General features: G+C 36.2%; 1 protein-coding gene across 2 annotated transcripts in view; it reads right to left on the bottom strand.

The window, feature by feature from the left end:
- Positions 1 to 2851: 2851 nt before the first annotated feature.
- ZC3HAV1 (zinc finger CCCH-type containing, antiviral 1) overlaps positions 2852 to 19014 on the bottom strand; it is a 96205-nt gene continuing 80042 nt past the window's right edge. For both annotated transcript variants that reach the window (XM_020998070.2, XM_020998069.2), the window contains exon 14: positions 2852 to 9145. In XM_020998070.2, coding sequence (XP_020853729.1) covers positions 8874 to 9145 — 272 coding nt within the window. In that variant the 3' untranslated portion in view covers positions 2852 to 8873. The remainder of the gene's footprint in view (positions 9146 to 19014) is intronic.

The following is a 19014-nucleotide window of genomic DNA, read 5'->3' as shown; positions in this document are numbered from 1 at the left end:
TGATTCCAAATCCAGCAGGTCATCCACCACTCCATGTTGTCTCCTCTATATGAACTCAAGCTGATTTCTTCTTGGCCCTCAAGCTTATTTTGAAGAAATATGTACTCAGCCTGGGGATAAAAGATTATTTAGCTTCTAAGAAATCTTCTAATTAAAAAAAAAAACAGACCAGAAACGTAATAAAGTTTAAATTTGGTTTTAAACATTTTCTCTAAGAAAATTAAGTTTCTTGTGGGCAGAGATAGCATCTTATACTTTCATGCCTCCCACAGTATTAAGTTCAATACATACTTTTACGTGTATGGATTTGGGAGCGTATATGCATTTATGGGCATGTGTATATACATATTAGCAAGGAGGTAGGTAGCACAGTGGATAGAGGGCTGGGACTGGAGTCAGGAAGATTCATCTTCTTGAGTTCAAATCTGTCCTCAGATACTAGCTGTGTGAACCTGGGCAAGTCACTTAACCCTGTTTGCCACAGTTTCCTCATGTAAAGAATGACCCAGATAAGGAAATGCCAAATCACTTCAGTATCTTTGCCAAGAAAACCCCAGATGGGGTCACAAAGAGTCAGACATGATTAAACAACAAACACACTAGTCAGACCTTTATCATAGTCAAATTATAGTTTTGGATGTCACATTTTAGGGATGATGTTGATAAACTGGATGCATACAGAGAAAGGCAATTTGTATTTAGTTGCTTAATAATTATTTGATTTAATTTAGTTGATTAGGATGATTAAGAGCCTCAATATAATGCTATATGAGGATCGGCTGAAGGAACTGGGGATGTTTTAGTTGGCAAAAAAAAAAGACAAGGAACATAATGACTACAAGTATTTGAAGGGCTGTCATCTGGAAGAAGGGTTAGATTTGTGGAAGGTTTTTTGTTTGTTTTGTTTTGCTTTTTGGTGAGGTGATTGGGGTTAAATGACTTGCCCAGGGTCACATAGCTAGTAAGTGTTAAGTATCTGAGGTTGCATTTGAACTCAGGTCTTCCTGACTCCAAGGCCAGAGCTCTATTCACTGTGCCAACTAGCTACCCCTTGTGGAAGTTTTTAGAGGTATATTTGGGGTCCACATAATAGGAAAATTACTAATTATTAAATCCATCCTGAACTAATACAAACTATCTTGGTCAGTGTTGGGCTACATCTCACTAGAGGTGTTCAGACAATAGCCACGCAACTCCTTGTCCATTATGTTGTAGGGGGGATTTTGTTCAGGTACAGGCTTAGACTACATGGCTTCTGGGATCCCTTCCCTGAGATCTGGTGATTTTATATCTCCTGACTATCAAGAGAGCCTATGGAAAATACCTTCAGCAAGTTACCAAACTGTAACTATTGTGAGATGGAAGTAATTTAATTAATAGTAAAATGTCTATCATGAAGAAATGCTATTAGTGGCATACATGGTTTTGGTGACTGATAAAGAATGTTGAAAATGAAAAGTCAAAGCAAAATATAGAGTTTATCCAAAACTGCTATGAAGAGTATGATTCTAGATGACTAGCATTTCAAGACAAATATCCCTATATAGAAGGGTAACAGATCAACCAGGTCATGTTGGATAGATCAGATAGAGGTCATGACGGATAGGACTTTGGATCTGAAGTCAAGGAGATATGGGTTTAAATAGTGTATCAGATACTTATTAGCTGGATGACCCCAGACAATGACTTAACCTTGTGCCTCAGCTTCCTCATCTGTAAAACGATAGGGTGGGACTTGATGGTCTCTGAGGCTGTTTATAGCTCTATGGTTTTTTTGGAGGTGACATAAATCTTCTTTCTTCCTTTTTAAATCTTTGCTCAACAAGCAACTGTTTGATCTATTGGTTTCTTTTGTGAGCCCACCACCGTCAGAGAGCACTTCCTACGGCTTCGGTTCATGGACCAGGGTATATAATGCACTATACAGTGGTTTAATAGGGCAGCTAGGTGATGTAGAGGATAGAATACTGGGCCTGAAGTCAGGATGACTCATCTTCACGAGTTCAAATGTGCCTTCAGCACTTATAGCTATGTAATCCTGGGCAAGTCACTTAACTCTGTTTACCTCAGTTTTCTCATTTGTAAAATGAGCTGGAGAAGGAAATGGCAAACCACTGCAGTATCTTTACCAAGAAAACCACAAGTGGGGTCATGAAGAGTCAGACATGATTGAACAACAATATGGTAGTTGATCAGTCAATCTCCTGTGATTTTGGTTTGTGATTAGATTCCCTACTGACTGATCACAGCTGGGTAAACTGTTTCTGAGCCTCCAAAGCTAAAAAACCAAATCCAGGAATATGCACACTCCATCAAGGTACAGTCAATTATACCAGAAATTCCAGTGTGGAACCACCAACTTCTCTTCTAAGCACCCTAATTAGCTAACAGATGCCCACTTTGGTTCAACCATATACCATAAATATTCAATGGATTTTTAACCTACCATTTCTTTTTCCTATGGGTGACACTCTTCTGACTCATTTTAGTTACATAAATATAATAATAATAATAATAATATTTATATAGATAGAGCTTATGATGTGCTAGGCACTGTGCTAAGTGCTTTACAATTATTATATCATTTGACCACAACAACTCTGGGAGATAGGCACTATTATTATCCTTATTTTATAGATGTGGAAACTGAGGAAAACAGAGGTTAAATGACTTGCCCAGGGTCACAAAGACAGTAAGTGCCTGAGGCTGGATGTAAACTTAGGTCTTCTTGATTCCAGGCCCAGTGTTCTATCTACTATCATGCCTAGCTGCCACTAATATAGCAATATAACAATTGTCATTTCTGCGTTTGGGTGTTAAGGCTGATTTTTAACACAATGAGGCAAAGACATTTTATTTCTAAAATGTATTTTTATTGATATCTTTTGTTCCTACATCACCTTAGTTTTCTGAACATATTCCTCCTTCCCCCTCCCTTACCTTATATGAACCAACCTTTATATGACAAAGTTTATAAAATAAAGAGAAAAAAAAATCAGGTGAGCAAAATTAATCAACATGTTAGCTACATATGACAGAATATGCAATATTCCACACTCATAGTTCCCCAACCTCTGCAAAGAGAGAAGGGAGGTGAGTTTTCTTAACTCTTCCCTAGACCCAAGTTTGACTGCTATAATTAAAGAGTATTACAGAGTATTCACCTTTTTTTGTTCTTTTTATTTACACTGTCATATCCATTGTGTATATATTTTTGTGGTTCTTCTTAAGTCATTCGGTATCAGTTGATATGTCTTCCTGTGCTTCTCTGAATTCTTCATACTTTTCATTTCTTAAGGGCACAGTAATACTTCATTACATTCAAGCATTCATGCATCACAATTTATCAAGTCATTCAGTAGCTGATGGGTATCTGCTTTGTTTTTAGTTCATTGCTACCACAAAAGTGCTGGGCAATATTTTAGATGACCACATATTCCTGGCAAAGAGGCATTATAGTACAGGAGATAAAAAACTGGACTTGGGAATTAGGAGAACCTAGGCATTTATCAGTAGTGTAACCATATTCAGGTCACTTAACCTCTCTCAGCCTCAGTTTCTTTATCTGTAAAATATTTCTAATACCTACCTTAACAGGTTGTTGTGAGGTTCAAATAAGATAACATTAACTGCAAATTTAAAATCTACTTATTATTATTATTATTGTGCAACACCATGACAGGGAATCATTTTTTATAACTTCCTTCTTTCAATCTTATTTTTACTAATGTCTTTTTATTTTTATATCACCTTAATTTATAAATATATCCTTTCTTCTTGTAACAAAGATTTTAAGAATGAAAGAAGAAAACAAGCATTTCAGCAAAAACAGTCAACATATTAACTGTATCTGATAGGATATACAATACTCTACATCCATAATCCTTCACTTCTGCAAAGTGAGGAGGGAGGTACATTTTATTAATTCTTAGTCCTGTAGAGGACTAAGCTTGATCAGTATAATTAAACACCTTTCAGTCCCTTTTTTTGTTCCTCCCAATTGCATTATTGCACTCAATGCATTTGTGTTTCCCTGGTTCTGCTCATGTAAGTCTTCTCATACTTCTCAGAATTCTTAATTTGTCATTTCTTATGAGTCCAGTAATATTTCACTAATTTTGTCTAGTAAGTTGCAACCTCAATCACCCTGCTCCCTGTTCTTCAACTTCTCCCTACCTACTGGTTTCTTCCCTAGAGCCTTTAAATTTTCCATCTCCCCCATCCGTAAACCTTTACTAGATGATACCTTTCCCTCAAGTTCTCATACTATTCTCAGCCAAGCTTCTACACTTTTGCATCCATGTCCTCTCCTCTACTCACTCCTTAATTCTTTGCAGTCTATCTGCTGACCTCATCACTTACTGCAACTGCTTTCTACAAGTTACCAGCAATCTCTTAATTGAAAAAATTGGAAGGTCTTTTCTCACACCTTACACTTCTTAACATAATCCATTTGAGACTATCAGACCCTTTCTTCCCTGTTTTTTTTTTAATTTTTATTGGTGACATTGGTTCTCCTCCTATGTTACTGCTCCTTCTCAATCTCCTTTGCTGGTTTATCTTCTAGTTTATCAAGCCCCAATCTGTAGTGTTCCTCATGGTCAGGCTCTGACCTGGACCTTCATCTATCTACACATACTCTTTCTCTTGGTTACCTCTTCAGTTTCCATGGTTTTAATGATAATCTCTATGAGATGATAGATTTATATATTCCATACACAAACACCTCCTCCATTCCACCCACAATGAGTCCTCTATCACCAAGCGCCTATTGGATATTTCAAACTGAATGTTTCAGAGCCATTTCAATTCAACATGTCCAAAACAGAACTCATTATCTTTACCCTCAAATACTTCCCTCTTCCAAATTTCCCTAGTTCTGTCAAAGACACAAATATTTCACTAGTTTCACAGGTTTATAACCTCGGAATTTTTCTCAACTCTTCACTCTCCTACATCTTTCACATGCAACAGTTTCTAAGTCTTGCTGTTTCTATCTCCACATTTCTCCCATCAGAACTCTTTTCTCTACTCACCCAGCTACTATCTTAGCTCAGTCCTTCATCACCTCTCACCTAGACTATTTCAACAACATCCTAAAAATTTTCCCTGCTTCATCTCTCCCTGCTCCAGTATATCCTTCATAAGCTGCCAAAAAGATTTTCAAGTACAGATCTAACCATATAACTCTCTTTAGTCAAAAAATTCCAATAGCTCCCTATTGGAACAAATTTAAACTCTTCCTTTTGGCATTTTAAGACCTTTATAATGTGGCCCTAACCTGCCTTTTCAGCCTCATTATGTATTATTCCCTTCCAGCACCCTGCAGTTCAGACAAACTAGCCTTCTCTGTGTTCATCACACATGACACTCCCTCTTCCTTCTCTATTCCTTTCTACTGGTTATTCAACAGGCCTGGAATGTGTCCCCACCTCACCTCTGTCTCCTAGTTTCTCACTCTTTCTTCAAATCTCAGTTCAAACACCATCTTCTACACGAAGCCTTTCTTGATCTCCACTGCTAGTGCTATCTTCCCCCATCTTGTATTTAAGTATTTTGCATTTATTCTCTTTGTACTTATTCTAAGAATTAGGACTGTTTCATTCCTTGTATTTCTATTCTTGGTGCCTATGACAGTGTCTAGAATACAGTAGATGCTTAAATAGGTGCTCATTGATTACGTTGCATTCATACATCACAATTTATTTAGTGATTTCTCAACATTTTATTTCCAATTATTCACTACCACTATGTTGCTAAGGATACTTTAGTGTATACACAGCCTTTCTTTTTATTTTTAATTTCTTTTTGGAAGTTATCCAACAGTGATTTCTGGGTCAAAGCAACAGATATATTGATTTGTTTTTAGTGTTATTCCTAATTGATTTCCAGAATGACCGGACCAATTCACACCACCAGCAAACACTGCATTAGTGTGCCTGGTTTTCCAGCATCCCTCCAACACAAATCATTCCCCTCCTTTGTCATCTTTGCCAATTTGCTGGATGTGAGGTGACACCTCAGCATTATTTTTGTGTGTATTTGTTTTATTATGAGTGATTTGGAGCAATCTTTCCTATGGTTAATAGTTTCCAATTATTTTGACCACTTCTTCATTGGCTTTTTGTCTTATATAGACCCACCTTTATCAGAGATATCTGATGGAAATATTTCCCCCCACTCAGAGTATTTTTTTCTTTTTATTCTAACTGCATTGATTTTGTTTTCAGGCAAAAATTTTTTTGTTTTGTGAAATAGAGATCACCTATTTTACCTTTTATGATCAACTCTATCCCTTGGGTTGATTAAAAATTTTCTCCCTTAGTTAAAATTTTGAGTTTATTGTGCTATATAACAAAAGATGTTGACTGTATCAATAATATTTAAAATGGTCTTTCAACACTTATACTTTGTTATTTTTTTAAACATCAATGAGTATTGTACTTTCTCAGTCTTTTTAATAATAACAACACATATAAGTTAAAATTTATATTTAGTACCTACTATGCATGAGGCACTATGTTAAGCACTTCACAAATATTATCTCATTTGATCCTCACAGCACCCCTAGAAGGCAGGTGCTATTACTGTCCTCATTTTACAGTTTAGGAAACTGAGGCAGAGATTAAGTGACTTGCCCTGGATAACACAGCAAGAAGGTGTCTGAGGTTGGATTTGAACTGCATCTATTGATATAGTCATATTGTTTAAAGTAGTTTTTAGTATGAGTATGCTAATTGATTTCCTAACTTTAGACCATCCTTATATCTCTGGCGTAAATCCAACTTGATCATAATGACATTTTAAAAATATTTTGCTATAGTCTTTTTTTGCTAGGATTTTATTTAAAATTTTTACATCCAGAAAAATGCTATCCACATCCAGAGAAAGAACTGATGGAATATGAATGCAGATTGAAGCATATTATTTTTACTTTATTTTTGTGTGTGTGCTTTTTTCTTGGTCTGTTTTTTCTTTTACAACATGACTGATATGGAAATGTTTCTCATGATTGCACATGTATAACCTATATCAAATTGCTAACTGTCTCAGGAGGGGAGGGAAGGAGAGAATTTGGAACTCAAAAAATCTAAAAAACATGTTTACATGCAATTGGGAAAAAATAAATTTTCTTTGAAAAATTTTATATCTATAATTATTAGTGATATTACTCAATGCTTCTTTTTCTTTGCTTTATCCTTCTCTGGCTTAAGAACTAGAACTATATTTGTCTAATTAAAATGTTCAGAAAAATTTTTTCTTAATTTTTGAGAATAATTTGTATAGCTTGGTTAATAACTACGTTTTAGATGTTTAGAGGTCCAACTCTTCTTGAAAAAGTTTATTGATGATCTTTGTTTTTACCTATTTGCCTCCTACTCCCACCCCCTTATTAAATCCTTTCTTTCTGTCTCTTTTTAAAGACTGGGTCTTTCTATCATACCCAAGTGCAGGGGCTACTCCCAAACCCAATCCCACTACTGATCAGCATGGGAACTTCCATTTCTGACCTTGGCTGGCTTGTTCCTCCTTAGGTAACCTAGTGGTCCCTGCCCTCCACTCCCAGGGGCTCACCAATTTAATGCCAAACTCAGTGTAAATATCTAACTATGCTCCAGCTTTAGACCTCCCTGGTAGCTAGGATTATAGGAGTGTACCACCATGCTTGGCTCCAATCTCATTTCTTTTCCAAGATGTTTTCCCTTGTTCTGTCCTCATTGTTTATCTCCCTTTCCAATATTTTATTAATTTTATTTTCTGATTCAAAGATTTAGACTTTTAAACTTTTGCAAAGGTTCCCAAAGTGGGCGATACCGCTCCCTAGGGGGGTGCTGGAACAATCTAAAGGGTTGGTAGTAGCCTCGGGTGTAATTGAGGGGTGTTAAATAAGACTAAGGAGGTGATGGAAGCATAGGGAAAGAAGAGAAGAGAATTTTGAAAAACCGTTCATATATGTTTCATCTGTTGTGTGACAGAGTTAAAATCATAGTGATTACATTATTTTCCAAATAAACACACAAAATGCAAGTTATAACTGATCAGTGGTCAAGTCCACTGACAGGTCTTAACATGCAAGTATTGGCAGGCAAGTGTGTCATGCATTGTTGGGAAGTCCAGTATGCATTGGCAGGAATATTCATATGCATGTGATGACTTGTTTACGATATACTATACAGTTACATGATGTAATACTACATTATCAAAATTTCAATGCAGGAAAAAAACTCCACAAATTCACAATAAATTATTAGATTTAAGATGTGTCATTTTTTTAAAAAAAATTTATAATTTTTTGAAATGCCACAATTTTCAAAAAACTGTTAAAGGGTTAAGGATTTCCAGGGGGTGGTGTTGAGTAATTTCTTTTTTTGAAAAGGGTGCAGTAGGCCAAATAACTTTGGGAACCTCTGCTTTAACGTATCACATAAGTAGAAGTTATCATAGTTGCTAATTTGCAACAGCACACTTAATACAAATCATTTTCAGAATTTCAAAGATTAGGGTCTCAGCTCTACAGCTGGAATTCCCATCCTTGGATCTAAAATACCTCAGGACATATGTACATATCACAATGGCTATTCCAGTATTTTCTAACTCAATTTAAATTTTCTTTAACATAAACAAAAATTGGCCCCATACAGAAATATTAAGGACATGAGACTGCAATGATTGTCAAAGAGCCAAACCAATAACAGGTAGCGTGCTGCTCTAGAAAATGCTGAAAATCATGATAATCAAAGATGGGATCAAATACTTTATACCTGATTATTAGGCTTAGGCATAAAGTAGTACCATTATCCTAGGCAACCTAGTTCTACAGTACAGAATAATTTCATTATTTTGAGTGCGATCATGTTTCTCTTCTTTCCTTCCTAACTAATGCTACAGCCTTTATCAATATATGTATATTCGATGATATACTCGGGGTAAATCTGATGTTTATCAAAGATGACATAAGTGGAGGGACTGGTCATGTTGTCCACACAGCTGTCACATCTGGTGACATTTTGAGGAGGATGAGTGTACTCCATTTTTCCTTGAACAAATGCTCCGACCAAAACTTGGGCAACAAACATAATCCTGTTTTTGGCACTGCTCTTATGATTGTTGTGGGAAGAGCAGGCGTCTTTCGCAAAGTAAATACCTAGGAATAATCAGAAGAGAACGAGGATGAGGATGACATTGGAAAGAAGAGTGTTAATACATAAGAACACATTATCACTTTGTGACTTTGATCCACTGTTTCCACATGACCTGAAATCATATGCATCATTACGATGTTAAAATGATTAAAAATACACCTTCCATATTTAAAAAAATTCCACACATACAATATCTTATTTGAGTCTCACTATAAAAAATATAGTTCAGGCAAGGCAAGTTAACAAGCATTTACTCAAAGTCTACTATATGCCAGGCACCATATAAGCACTGGGGGGGTGGGGGGGAATTTAAAAAAGGCAAAAAACAATTCATAGTCTAATGGGAGCAGCAACAGGAACAATTATTTTTTTTCAAGTTCATCATCTTTATTACTTGTATATCCAGAATAATCTATTATACAAATCTTTCAAAATAACTAGATATTACAAGAATAGTTTACAACATAGCTCTGATTGCACAAACACTCAATACAGGACACCATTTTCACAAATACATTTGTTTTCTTTTAAGAATACTTTAATACAGAAAATAGGTCTTTGAACATCTCAGAGCACAGTTCAGTAATAAGAGATTCCTTCCCTATTAGTTATGATAATGACTTATCATTTCTGGTTTTCTAATGCCATTTAACACAGTACATGTCAAACATATCCAAAGTAGTACTGAGACAGTGCTTTTTGTCTCACTGTCTTTCTGCCTCACTTTTCAAATACTGTTGAGTCTACCAAGTTCAAAGGACTTTAGACCTTTTTTACTGATCTGAAAGAATTCAAGTATTCTCTTGACTAGGAGAGCTCATTTAAACAGTTTTCCTTCTGAAATCACCTAGTTTGAACATTAAGGTATCTCACTAACCCTTAACTGGCAGCATTATCTTTTTCATTCTGATGCAGGTTGGATTATCCAGAATTTTATTTTAGGCCCCATGACTGGGTAGAGTTTTTACATTCCACCTATGGCTCCTAGAAACAGGAACAATTATGTACGAACAGGATAAAGACAGGAAAAATTTGAGATAATGAATAGAGGGAAGGCATTAATGAGCACTAAGGGAACCGTAGAAGGTGGGATTTTAACTCAGACCTGAGCTAGAGAAGCTAGGAATAGGAAATGAAAAAAGAGGGTGTTCTAGGGATGGGGGACAGCCGAGGAAAATCCCTGGAGTGGGGAAATGAAGGCCAGTGTCACTGGATCGCATTTTGGTCTATTTAATAGGTTTGTCTTATATGTACACATATAGAGCAAATGTAGTGGAAACAATACTGAAGGGGAAGCATGAGTTAAGATATCTGGGTTCCAGTCCCTACTTTGCTAGTTGTGTGATCATCAATCAATCTGAAAAAAAAAAAGCCAAGCATTTTTTAAGTGCTTATTGTATACCAGGCACTGCATTAGGCACTGGGGATATAGTCCCTGTCTTCAAGAAACACACATTTTATCATGAGAGAACAGGTACATTAGTCAAGTATAGGCAAAACAAATACAACGTAAATTGGGGCTGGGGCAGGCACCTGCCGATAGGGGAACATGAAAAGGCGTCATGGAAAGAATGACACCTGAGTAGAGTTTTGAAGAAAATAAGGGATTCTAAGAGACCGAAGTGAGGTGGGAGTGCATTCCTGGCATAGAGCACAGCCAGTGCAAAGGCACAGACAAGAGACAAGTGTTGTAGATGAGAAACAGCCAGAGGGCCAATTTTGCTGCATCCCAGAGTTCAGAAAGGGGAATAATATTTAATATGGTTGGGAAGGCAGGTTGTGGCTAGGTTGTGGAGGGGTTCAAAGGCAAGCAGAGGGGCTTATATTTGATCATAAAAACAATTGGGAGGCTTTGGAGTTTATTGTATAGGGAATGACACAGTCAGATTTGCAATTTTGAAAAATTCTGTTAGCAGCTATGTGGCAGATGGATTAGAGAAGAGAGAAACTTGAGGTAAGGAGAACAATTAGAAGCATATTGTTTTGATGAACAATAGCTATATATTGAGGCATTTGTTTTTTCAGGTTTTTTTTAAAAAATTACTTAATGGGGGGTGGGAGGGACAGATTAAGGAAAAAATACTTGTTACTTGAAAAATAATAATAACAAACTTTTTTAAGGAGAAAAAATGTATTTACTTAGTTTGTATATATGTTGCGTCACCTCAGTAGACTGTGAGTTACCTGAGGACAGAGACTATTATGTTTTTGTTCATTATTGGGATAGTTTTACCTTCCTGTATCAGCCATGGTACTCCACCATATCATCATTCTCTGCCTCTCTGACTGGAGGGTAAGATCCATTTAAGGAGGAAGCTCAGCTCAGATTTCTCATCTCTCACCTGGCTGTATCACTTTGGAACTTCTCCATTATGACCCCATTTCAGGTGCCTTTTCCACCTCCTCTCCCCTGTGCCCATTGCCAGAAGCTTCCCTTTATGTGTTTGCCCTTATTAGATTGTAAGCTCCTTGTGGGCAGGGAATTAGCTTCTTTTCTCTTTCTTTTTCTTCCTTTCTTTCTCACCAGCACTTAAGACATAGTAAGCATTTAATATTTATTGACTATTTACTTAGCATTCCTGGTACCTAGCACAAATACCTGGCCATAGTACATACTTAATAAATACTTCTTGAATTGAATATGGATCAAAGTTCCTTCCAAATCTAAAATCCATTTTGATCTAAGTCTGTCATTTCATTAGTATGGGGCATTTTCCAAATGTGGAAAATCCTTCCACCAATGCAGATCCATGACTCCTTTGTAATTTAGGTTTTTTTTCTAGTTTGTATTCATTCTATTTTTCTCTTTTTATTAAAAAATTTTAAAAATAGTATTTTATTTTTTTCACTCATGTATTGAGACAATTTTAGCAATTCATTTTCTTCTAATTTTGGCTGCTTTGGTTTTGTTCGTGCAAAACTTTTAATTGAATATAATCAAAATTATCTCTTTTACATTTCATAATGTCATCTCCTGTTTGGTCATGAATTCTTCCCTTCTCCATAGATCTGACAGGTACACTATTCCTTGCTCTTCTTATTTGCTTATAGTGTTACCTTTTATATCTAAATCATGCACCCATTTTGAGCTTATTTTGGTAAACAGTGTGATATATTGGTCTATACCTAATTTGTGCTCTATTGTTTTCCAATTTTCATAGCAGTTTTTGTCAAATAGCGAGTTCTTATTCCAAAGGCTAGTCTTTAGGTTTACAAAAAAACTAGGTTACTATGGTCATTGACTACTGTGTCTTGTGTACCTAATCTATTCCACTGATCTACCACTCTATTTCTTAGCCAGTACCAGATAGTTTTGATGATTACATCTTTATAATATAATTTTGAGATCTGGTATTGCTAGGCCACCTTCCTTTGTATTTTTTTCATTAATTCCCTTGATATTCTTGACCTTTTGTTCTTCCATATGAATTGTGTTATTTTTTCTAGCTCTATCAAATGATTTTTTGGTACTTTGATTGGCATGGCACTGAATAAGTAAATTAGTTTAGGCAGAATTGTCATTTTTATTATATTGGCTCAGCCTACCCATGAGCAATTGATGTTTTCCCAGTTGTTTAGATCTGACTTTATTTGTGTGTTTTGTAATTGCTTCATATACTTCCTGGGTTTGTCTTGGCAGGTAGACTACCAAGTATTTCATATTTTCAACAGTTATTTTAAGTGGAATTTCTCTTTCTATCTCTTGCTGTTGGGCTTCATTGGTCATATAAAGAAATGCTAATGATTTATGTGGGTTTATCTTACATCCTGCAATCCTGTTAAAGTTGTTAATTATTTCAAGTAGTTTTTCAGTTGATTGTCTAAATATGCCATCATATCATCTGCAAAGAGTGATAACTTCTTTCCCTCTTTATCTATTCTAATTCCTTCAATTTCTTTTTCTTTTTTATTGCTATAGCTAACATTTCTTGTACTAAATTAAATAACAGTGGTGATAAGGGACATTCTTGCTTTACCCTAATCTTATTGGGAAGGCTTATGGCTTATCCCCATTACAGATAATGCTTGCTGATGATTTTAGATAGATATTGCTTTTTATTGTAAGGAATGTTCCTTTTATTTCAATGCTCTCTATTGTTTTTAATACGAATGGGTGCTGTATTTTGTAAAAAGCTTTTTCAGCATCTATTGAGATAATCATATGATTTCTGTTGGTTTTGTTATTGATAATGGTCAATGATGTTGATAGTTTTCCTAATATTGAACCAACCCTGCATTCTTGGTATAAATCCCACCTGGTCATAATGTATAATCCTTGTGATACATTGTTGTAATCACCTTGCTAGTATTTTGTTCAAAATTTTTGCCTCAATATTCATTTGAGAAACTGGTCTATGATTTTCTTTTTCTGTTTTAGCTCTTCCTGGTTTAGGTATCAACACCATATTTGTGTCATAAAAGGAATCTGGGTAGGACTCCACTTATTTTTCCAAATACTTTATATAATACTGGAATTAATTGTTCTTTAAATGTTTGGTGGATTTCACTTGTGAACCCATCTGGTCCTGGGGATTATTTCTTAGGGAGTTCATTAATGGCTTGTTCAATTTCTTTTTCTAAGATGAGGTTATTTAGGCATTCTATTTCCTGATCTGTTAATCTGGGTAATTTATATTTTTGTAAATATTCACTGATTTCACTTAGATTTTTAGATTTATTTGGTATATAATTGTGCAAAACATTTCCTAATGATTGCTTTAATTTCTTCATCACTGGTGGTAATTTCACCCTTTTCATTTTTGATACTAGATATTTGGTTTTCTTTTTTTAACCAGATTAATCAATGGTTTATCTATCTTGTTGGTTGTTTTTTTTTTCATAAAACTGGTTCCTAGTTTTGTTTTTTAATTCAATAGTTTTTTTTTAACTTTCAATCTTATTAATCTCACCTTTGATTTTCAAGACTTCCAATTTGGTGCTTAATTGGGGATTTTAAATTTTTTCTTTTCTAGTTTTTTTTAAAGTTGCATACCCAATTCATTCATCTGTTCTTTTTCTATTTTGTTGATATAAGAATTTAGAGAAATAAATTTCCCTTAAATACTGCTTTGGCTGCCTCCCATAAATTTTGGTAAGTTGTCTCGTTGTCATTCTCTTTAAACAAATAGATGATTTCTATGATTTGTTCTTTGACCCACTTATTCTCTAGGATTAGGTTATTTAGTTTCCAATTAATTTTTAATCTATCTTTCCACTGCCCTTTGTTGAATGTAACTTTCACTGCATTATGATCTGAAAGGAATACATTTAATATTTCTGCCTTTCTACATTTGATTTTGAGTTTTTATGCTCTAATACATGATCAGTTTTTGTGTAGGTGCCATGTGCTGCTGAGAGAAAGGTATATTCCTTTCTGTTCCCATTTAGTTTTCTCCAAAGGTGTGTCATATCTAACCTTTCTAATATTTTATTTACCTCCTTAGTTACTTTCTTATTTACTTTTTGGTTGGATTTATCAAGTTCTGAGAGGGGACAGCTGAGGTCTAGTATAGTTTTGCTATCTACTTCTTCCCATCACTCACAACTTCTCCTTAAAAATCTGGATGCTATACCACTGGGTGCATATATGTTTAGTATGGATATTGCTTCATTGTCTATAATATCTTTTAGCAAGATGTAGTTTCCTTCCTTATCTCTTTTAATTAGGTCTATTTTGGCTTTTACTTTGTCTGAGATCAGGATTACTACCCCTGCTTTTTAATAGATTCTGCTCCAGCCCTTTACTTTTACTCTTTGTGTGTCTCTTTGCTTCAAATGTGTTTCTTATAAACAACATATTATAGGATTCTTGTTTTTGATCCACTCTGCTATCTGCTTCCATTTTATGGGAGAGTTCATCCCATTCATATTTACAGTTATGATTATTAACTGTGTATCTCCCTCCTTTCTGTTTTTTCCTTCTGTTTGTACTCTCTCTCCTCTCACCCTTTCTTTCCTAACCAGTGTTTTGCTTCTGTCTACCACCTCCCCTGAACTACCCTCCCTTGTGTCAGTCCCCTCTACCCTCTTACTTAATCTCTTCCCTTCCTGCTTTCCTGTTGGGTAAAATAGATTGCCATATTCAACTGATTGTGTATATTATTCCCTCTTTGAGCCAATATTGATGAGAATAAGTTTCAAGCTATGCCCATCACCCATTCTCCCATCTTCCCCCCTAATGTATTGATCTTTCGTGCCTCTTCATGTGAAATAATTTACTCCATTCTACCTCTCCCTTCCTTCTATACCCAGTATACTCCTTTCTCATCTCTCAATTTTTTTATGTAATTCCCTCAAATTCACCTTATACCTGCACCCTCTATGTATATTCCTTCTAGCTGTACTATGAGTGATTTAATTTTTAAGAATTACAAGTATCATCTTCTCACACAGAGCTATAAAGAGTTTAACTCTATTGAATCTCTTATATTTTTTCCTCTTTTTACCTATTTATGCTTCTCTTGGGTCTTCACATTGCAGGTCAAATTTTTTGGTTTAATTCTGGTCTTCTTGTGAAAGCTTGAAATCCTTCTATTTTATTGAATGACCATTTTCCCCCCTTGATATATTATGCTTAATTTTGCCAGATAAGTGATTCTTGGTTGTAGTCCTAGCTCCTTTGCTTTCTGGAATATCATGTTCCATGACTTCTGATTCTTTAACGTTGTAGCTGCTAAGTCCTGTGTAATCCTGATGGTAGCTCCTCAATATTTGAATTGTTTCTTCCTGACCACTTGCAGTAGTTTTGACTTGACCTGATCGATCTGAAATTTGGCTATAATGTTCCTTGGAGTTTTTATTTTGGGATCTCTTTCCTCAGATTACTGGTGGATTCTTTCAATGCCTATTTTGCCTTCTGATTCCAGGATATCAGGACAATTTTCTTGTTCATTTCTTGAAAGATGCTAAGTCCTCCTTTTTTTTATGGCTTTCAGGTAGTCCAATGATTCTGACACTGCCTCTCCTGGATTTATTTTCCAGGTTAGTTGTTTTTCCAATGAGGTAGTTTACATTTTTTTCCTATTTTTTCATTCTTTTGAATTTTTTTGATTGATTCTTGGTGTCTCATAGAGTCATTAGCTTCCATTTGCCCAATTCTAACTTTTAAGGACTTGTTTTCCTCACTTAGCTTTTGTATCTCTTTTTCCATTTGACCAATTGTACTTTTTAAGGAGTTATTTTCTTCAGTAGACTTTAATATCTCATTTTCCATTTGGCCAGTTCTACTTTTTAAGCAGTTGTTTTCTTTTTCCAAGCTGTTGACTCTTTTTTCATAATTCTCTTACATCAATCTCATTTCTTTTGCCAATTTTTCTTCTACCTCTCTTATTTGATTTTTAAGCTCCTTTTTGAGCTCTTCCGTGAGTTTTTTCTGGACTTGAGATCACTTCCTGTTTTTCTTTGGGGTTTTGCCCTTGGGTGTTTTGACATTGTTGTCCTCTTCTAAGTTTGTGAGATGATCTTCCCTGTCACTGTAATAACTTTCTGCAGTCAGATTCTTTTTTTGTTGCTTTTTGCCCATGTTTTTTTGGCCTTTTTCCTTTCTTTAAATTTGAACTCTGCTCCTGGGGTGAAAGGAGCACTGTCTCAGCTTCTTGTGCCCAGGGCTGTAGGCCCTGGCTGTTTACCTGGTGCTGCGCTGATGATGCCCTGAGGCCACGGGGGACCTACTATCTGGGGTTGCTCTGAGGGAATGGAGTGGTGGATGGCTGGTGGTGCTGGAGTCTATAAGGGTCTGGTAGCTTACCTGGTGCTGAGGCAGGGTCCCAGTGCTGGTGTCTGGTGTGTGCTGAGGCCCAAAGGGTTTTCCTGCATTGGCTTCTGCCTGTTTCCCTGAGCTACACTGAAGCATGTGGTGGTCTGGCTGCTGGAGGTGCCTGTTTGCCTGGGGCTAAACTGAAGCATGTGGTGGTTCTTGGAGCTGGAGGCTGCCCCATTTCACTGGCTAGGCTGAGGCTTGGAGGAGGGGGGGTCCTAGTGTTGGTGTTTGCCTGCTTCACCGCACTCGGCTCAGGATCTCCTACTGGTTGGCTGAGGTGGGGCTTGCTGGGACACTTCCTATCCCAGACGATGCTCCCTCTTTACCCCAGTGAGACAGACCTTTCCTGCTGACCTTACAAGTTTCCTGAATGAAGAAATTGTTTCACTCTGTCTTTTTGCTGGTTCTGCTATTCCAGGATTTGTTTCAGGGTGCTACTTTATGATTGTTTGGAGATGAATATGAGAGAATTATGGCAATTTACTGCTCACTCTACCATCTTGGCTCCTGGAAGTCCTCAATAGTTTCAATAGTTCAGAGATTTTCTTCTAATAGCTTTAATTACAGTGCTTATTTGTAGAAATGAAAATTGAAAACAAATATATAAAACAGTTGATTACCAATCGTGTAGAAAGCATTAAAACTTTCCACAACACCAAACAAGCCAGTTCTGAGTTTTTCCAGAGATAAAGTTTAACACCTTCATATTCTCCAGTGTTTAGAAAAATACAGAAGAAAAAAAAAGTTCTTTTTTTTCAGATGGCAAATATGACCCTATGAGACATTTCATACATCTATAGGTAGGGGGACTGTTCTAAAATGGGACCAAATTCTTCTAGGATGGAATGACTCACTGAGTTTGCCTGCTTATTTGGTTTTCTTCCAAAACCTAGACACTATAGAGAAATGTCTGGTGTTCTAGACTGTACCTTTAAAGTATCTCTAGACAAGCTTTGGCACTAACAGAGGCTGTGTTTATTGTGGAGAGGTTTCTGGAGTGTTTTCAAACAGAAGTACTACCCACTTGACCAAAAATTAAAAGGCTGATTTTTTGTTTTCCAAATACCTCTAAAAGCTCTTCTCAACGTTTATAACCAGTCATCATTGTGTCCTTCCTAAGAGTTATTCAGCTATGAAGGACGACTAATATAACTTAGTTTCAGAATTATCTGGAGCACTGAGACATTCAGAGTTATCTGGCTAGCATGTGTTAGAGATAGGAGGTGAACCATGGTTGGGGGAGAAGTTTGCCTAGAATGTGGCCACCAAGGAAGGAAACCATTATTTAGAAGCCTCCTATTTAAAAATATACATATATTTTTGTTCATAACTCTTTTTTTGAGGCAATCAGGGTTAAGTAACTTGCCAAGGGTCACATAGCTACTAAGTGAATGAGGCTGGATTTGAACTCAGGTCCTCCTAAATCTAGGACTGCTGCTCTATCCACTAGCTGCCCCACTCTTTTTCTTTTTAAAGGCAACTGGGGTTAAGTGAGTTGCCCAGGGTCACACAACTAGTAAGTGTCAAGTGCTTGATCTGAGGCTGGATTTGAACTCAGGTCCTCCTGACTTCAGGGCCAGTGCTCTATCCACTGAGTCACCTAGCTGCCCCACCCACTCTTTTTTTTTAATCTTTTGTTTTAAAGTACCTTCCATTCTGAATATATTCTTCTTTTCTCTCCTGCCTAACAAATACCTTGTGTCAAAGAATAAAAAAAGAAGAGAAAAAAAGATTTTAGCAAAATCAACTGTCTTCCAGTATATGTAACATCCCACACTCATGCCCCTTGGCCTGCTCCTAAAAATGTGGGACGTACATCTTTCTCAATTTTCCACAGCCAAGCTTTGTCATTATACAATGACATGATAGCTTCCTACTTTTTTTTTCACTGACGAGGAACTAATTCAGATATTTCTATGCTACAGAAGAGATGAAAGTGTTTCTGACAGAACTTCTCTAAATTTTGGTGCCTTAGGGCAAAAGCCTTCATCACTTCATCCTACTTATACAACTAGATCAAAGTAAAAACAGACATTCTACTTGGTCTGTGGAAGTAGAATTTTTCTTGATAAGCAGTTAATTTTTTTTCTGTAGCTAAGCACCAGTGACATT

The sequence above is a fragment of the Phascolarctos cinereus genome, unplaced genomic scaffold, assembly GCF_003287225.1.
Source record: "Phascolarctos cinereus isolate Bilbo 61053 unplaced genomic scaffold, phaCin_HiC Scaffold_1;HRSCAF=81, whole genome shotgun sequence".
In the NCBI taxonomy this organism is placed as follows: domain Eukaryota; kingdom Metazoa; phylum Chordata; class Mammalia; order Diprotodontia; family Phascolarctidae; genus Phascolarctos; species Phascolarctos cinereus.
This window is presented reverse-complemented; position numbering and strand designations above follow the sequence as displayed.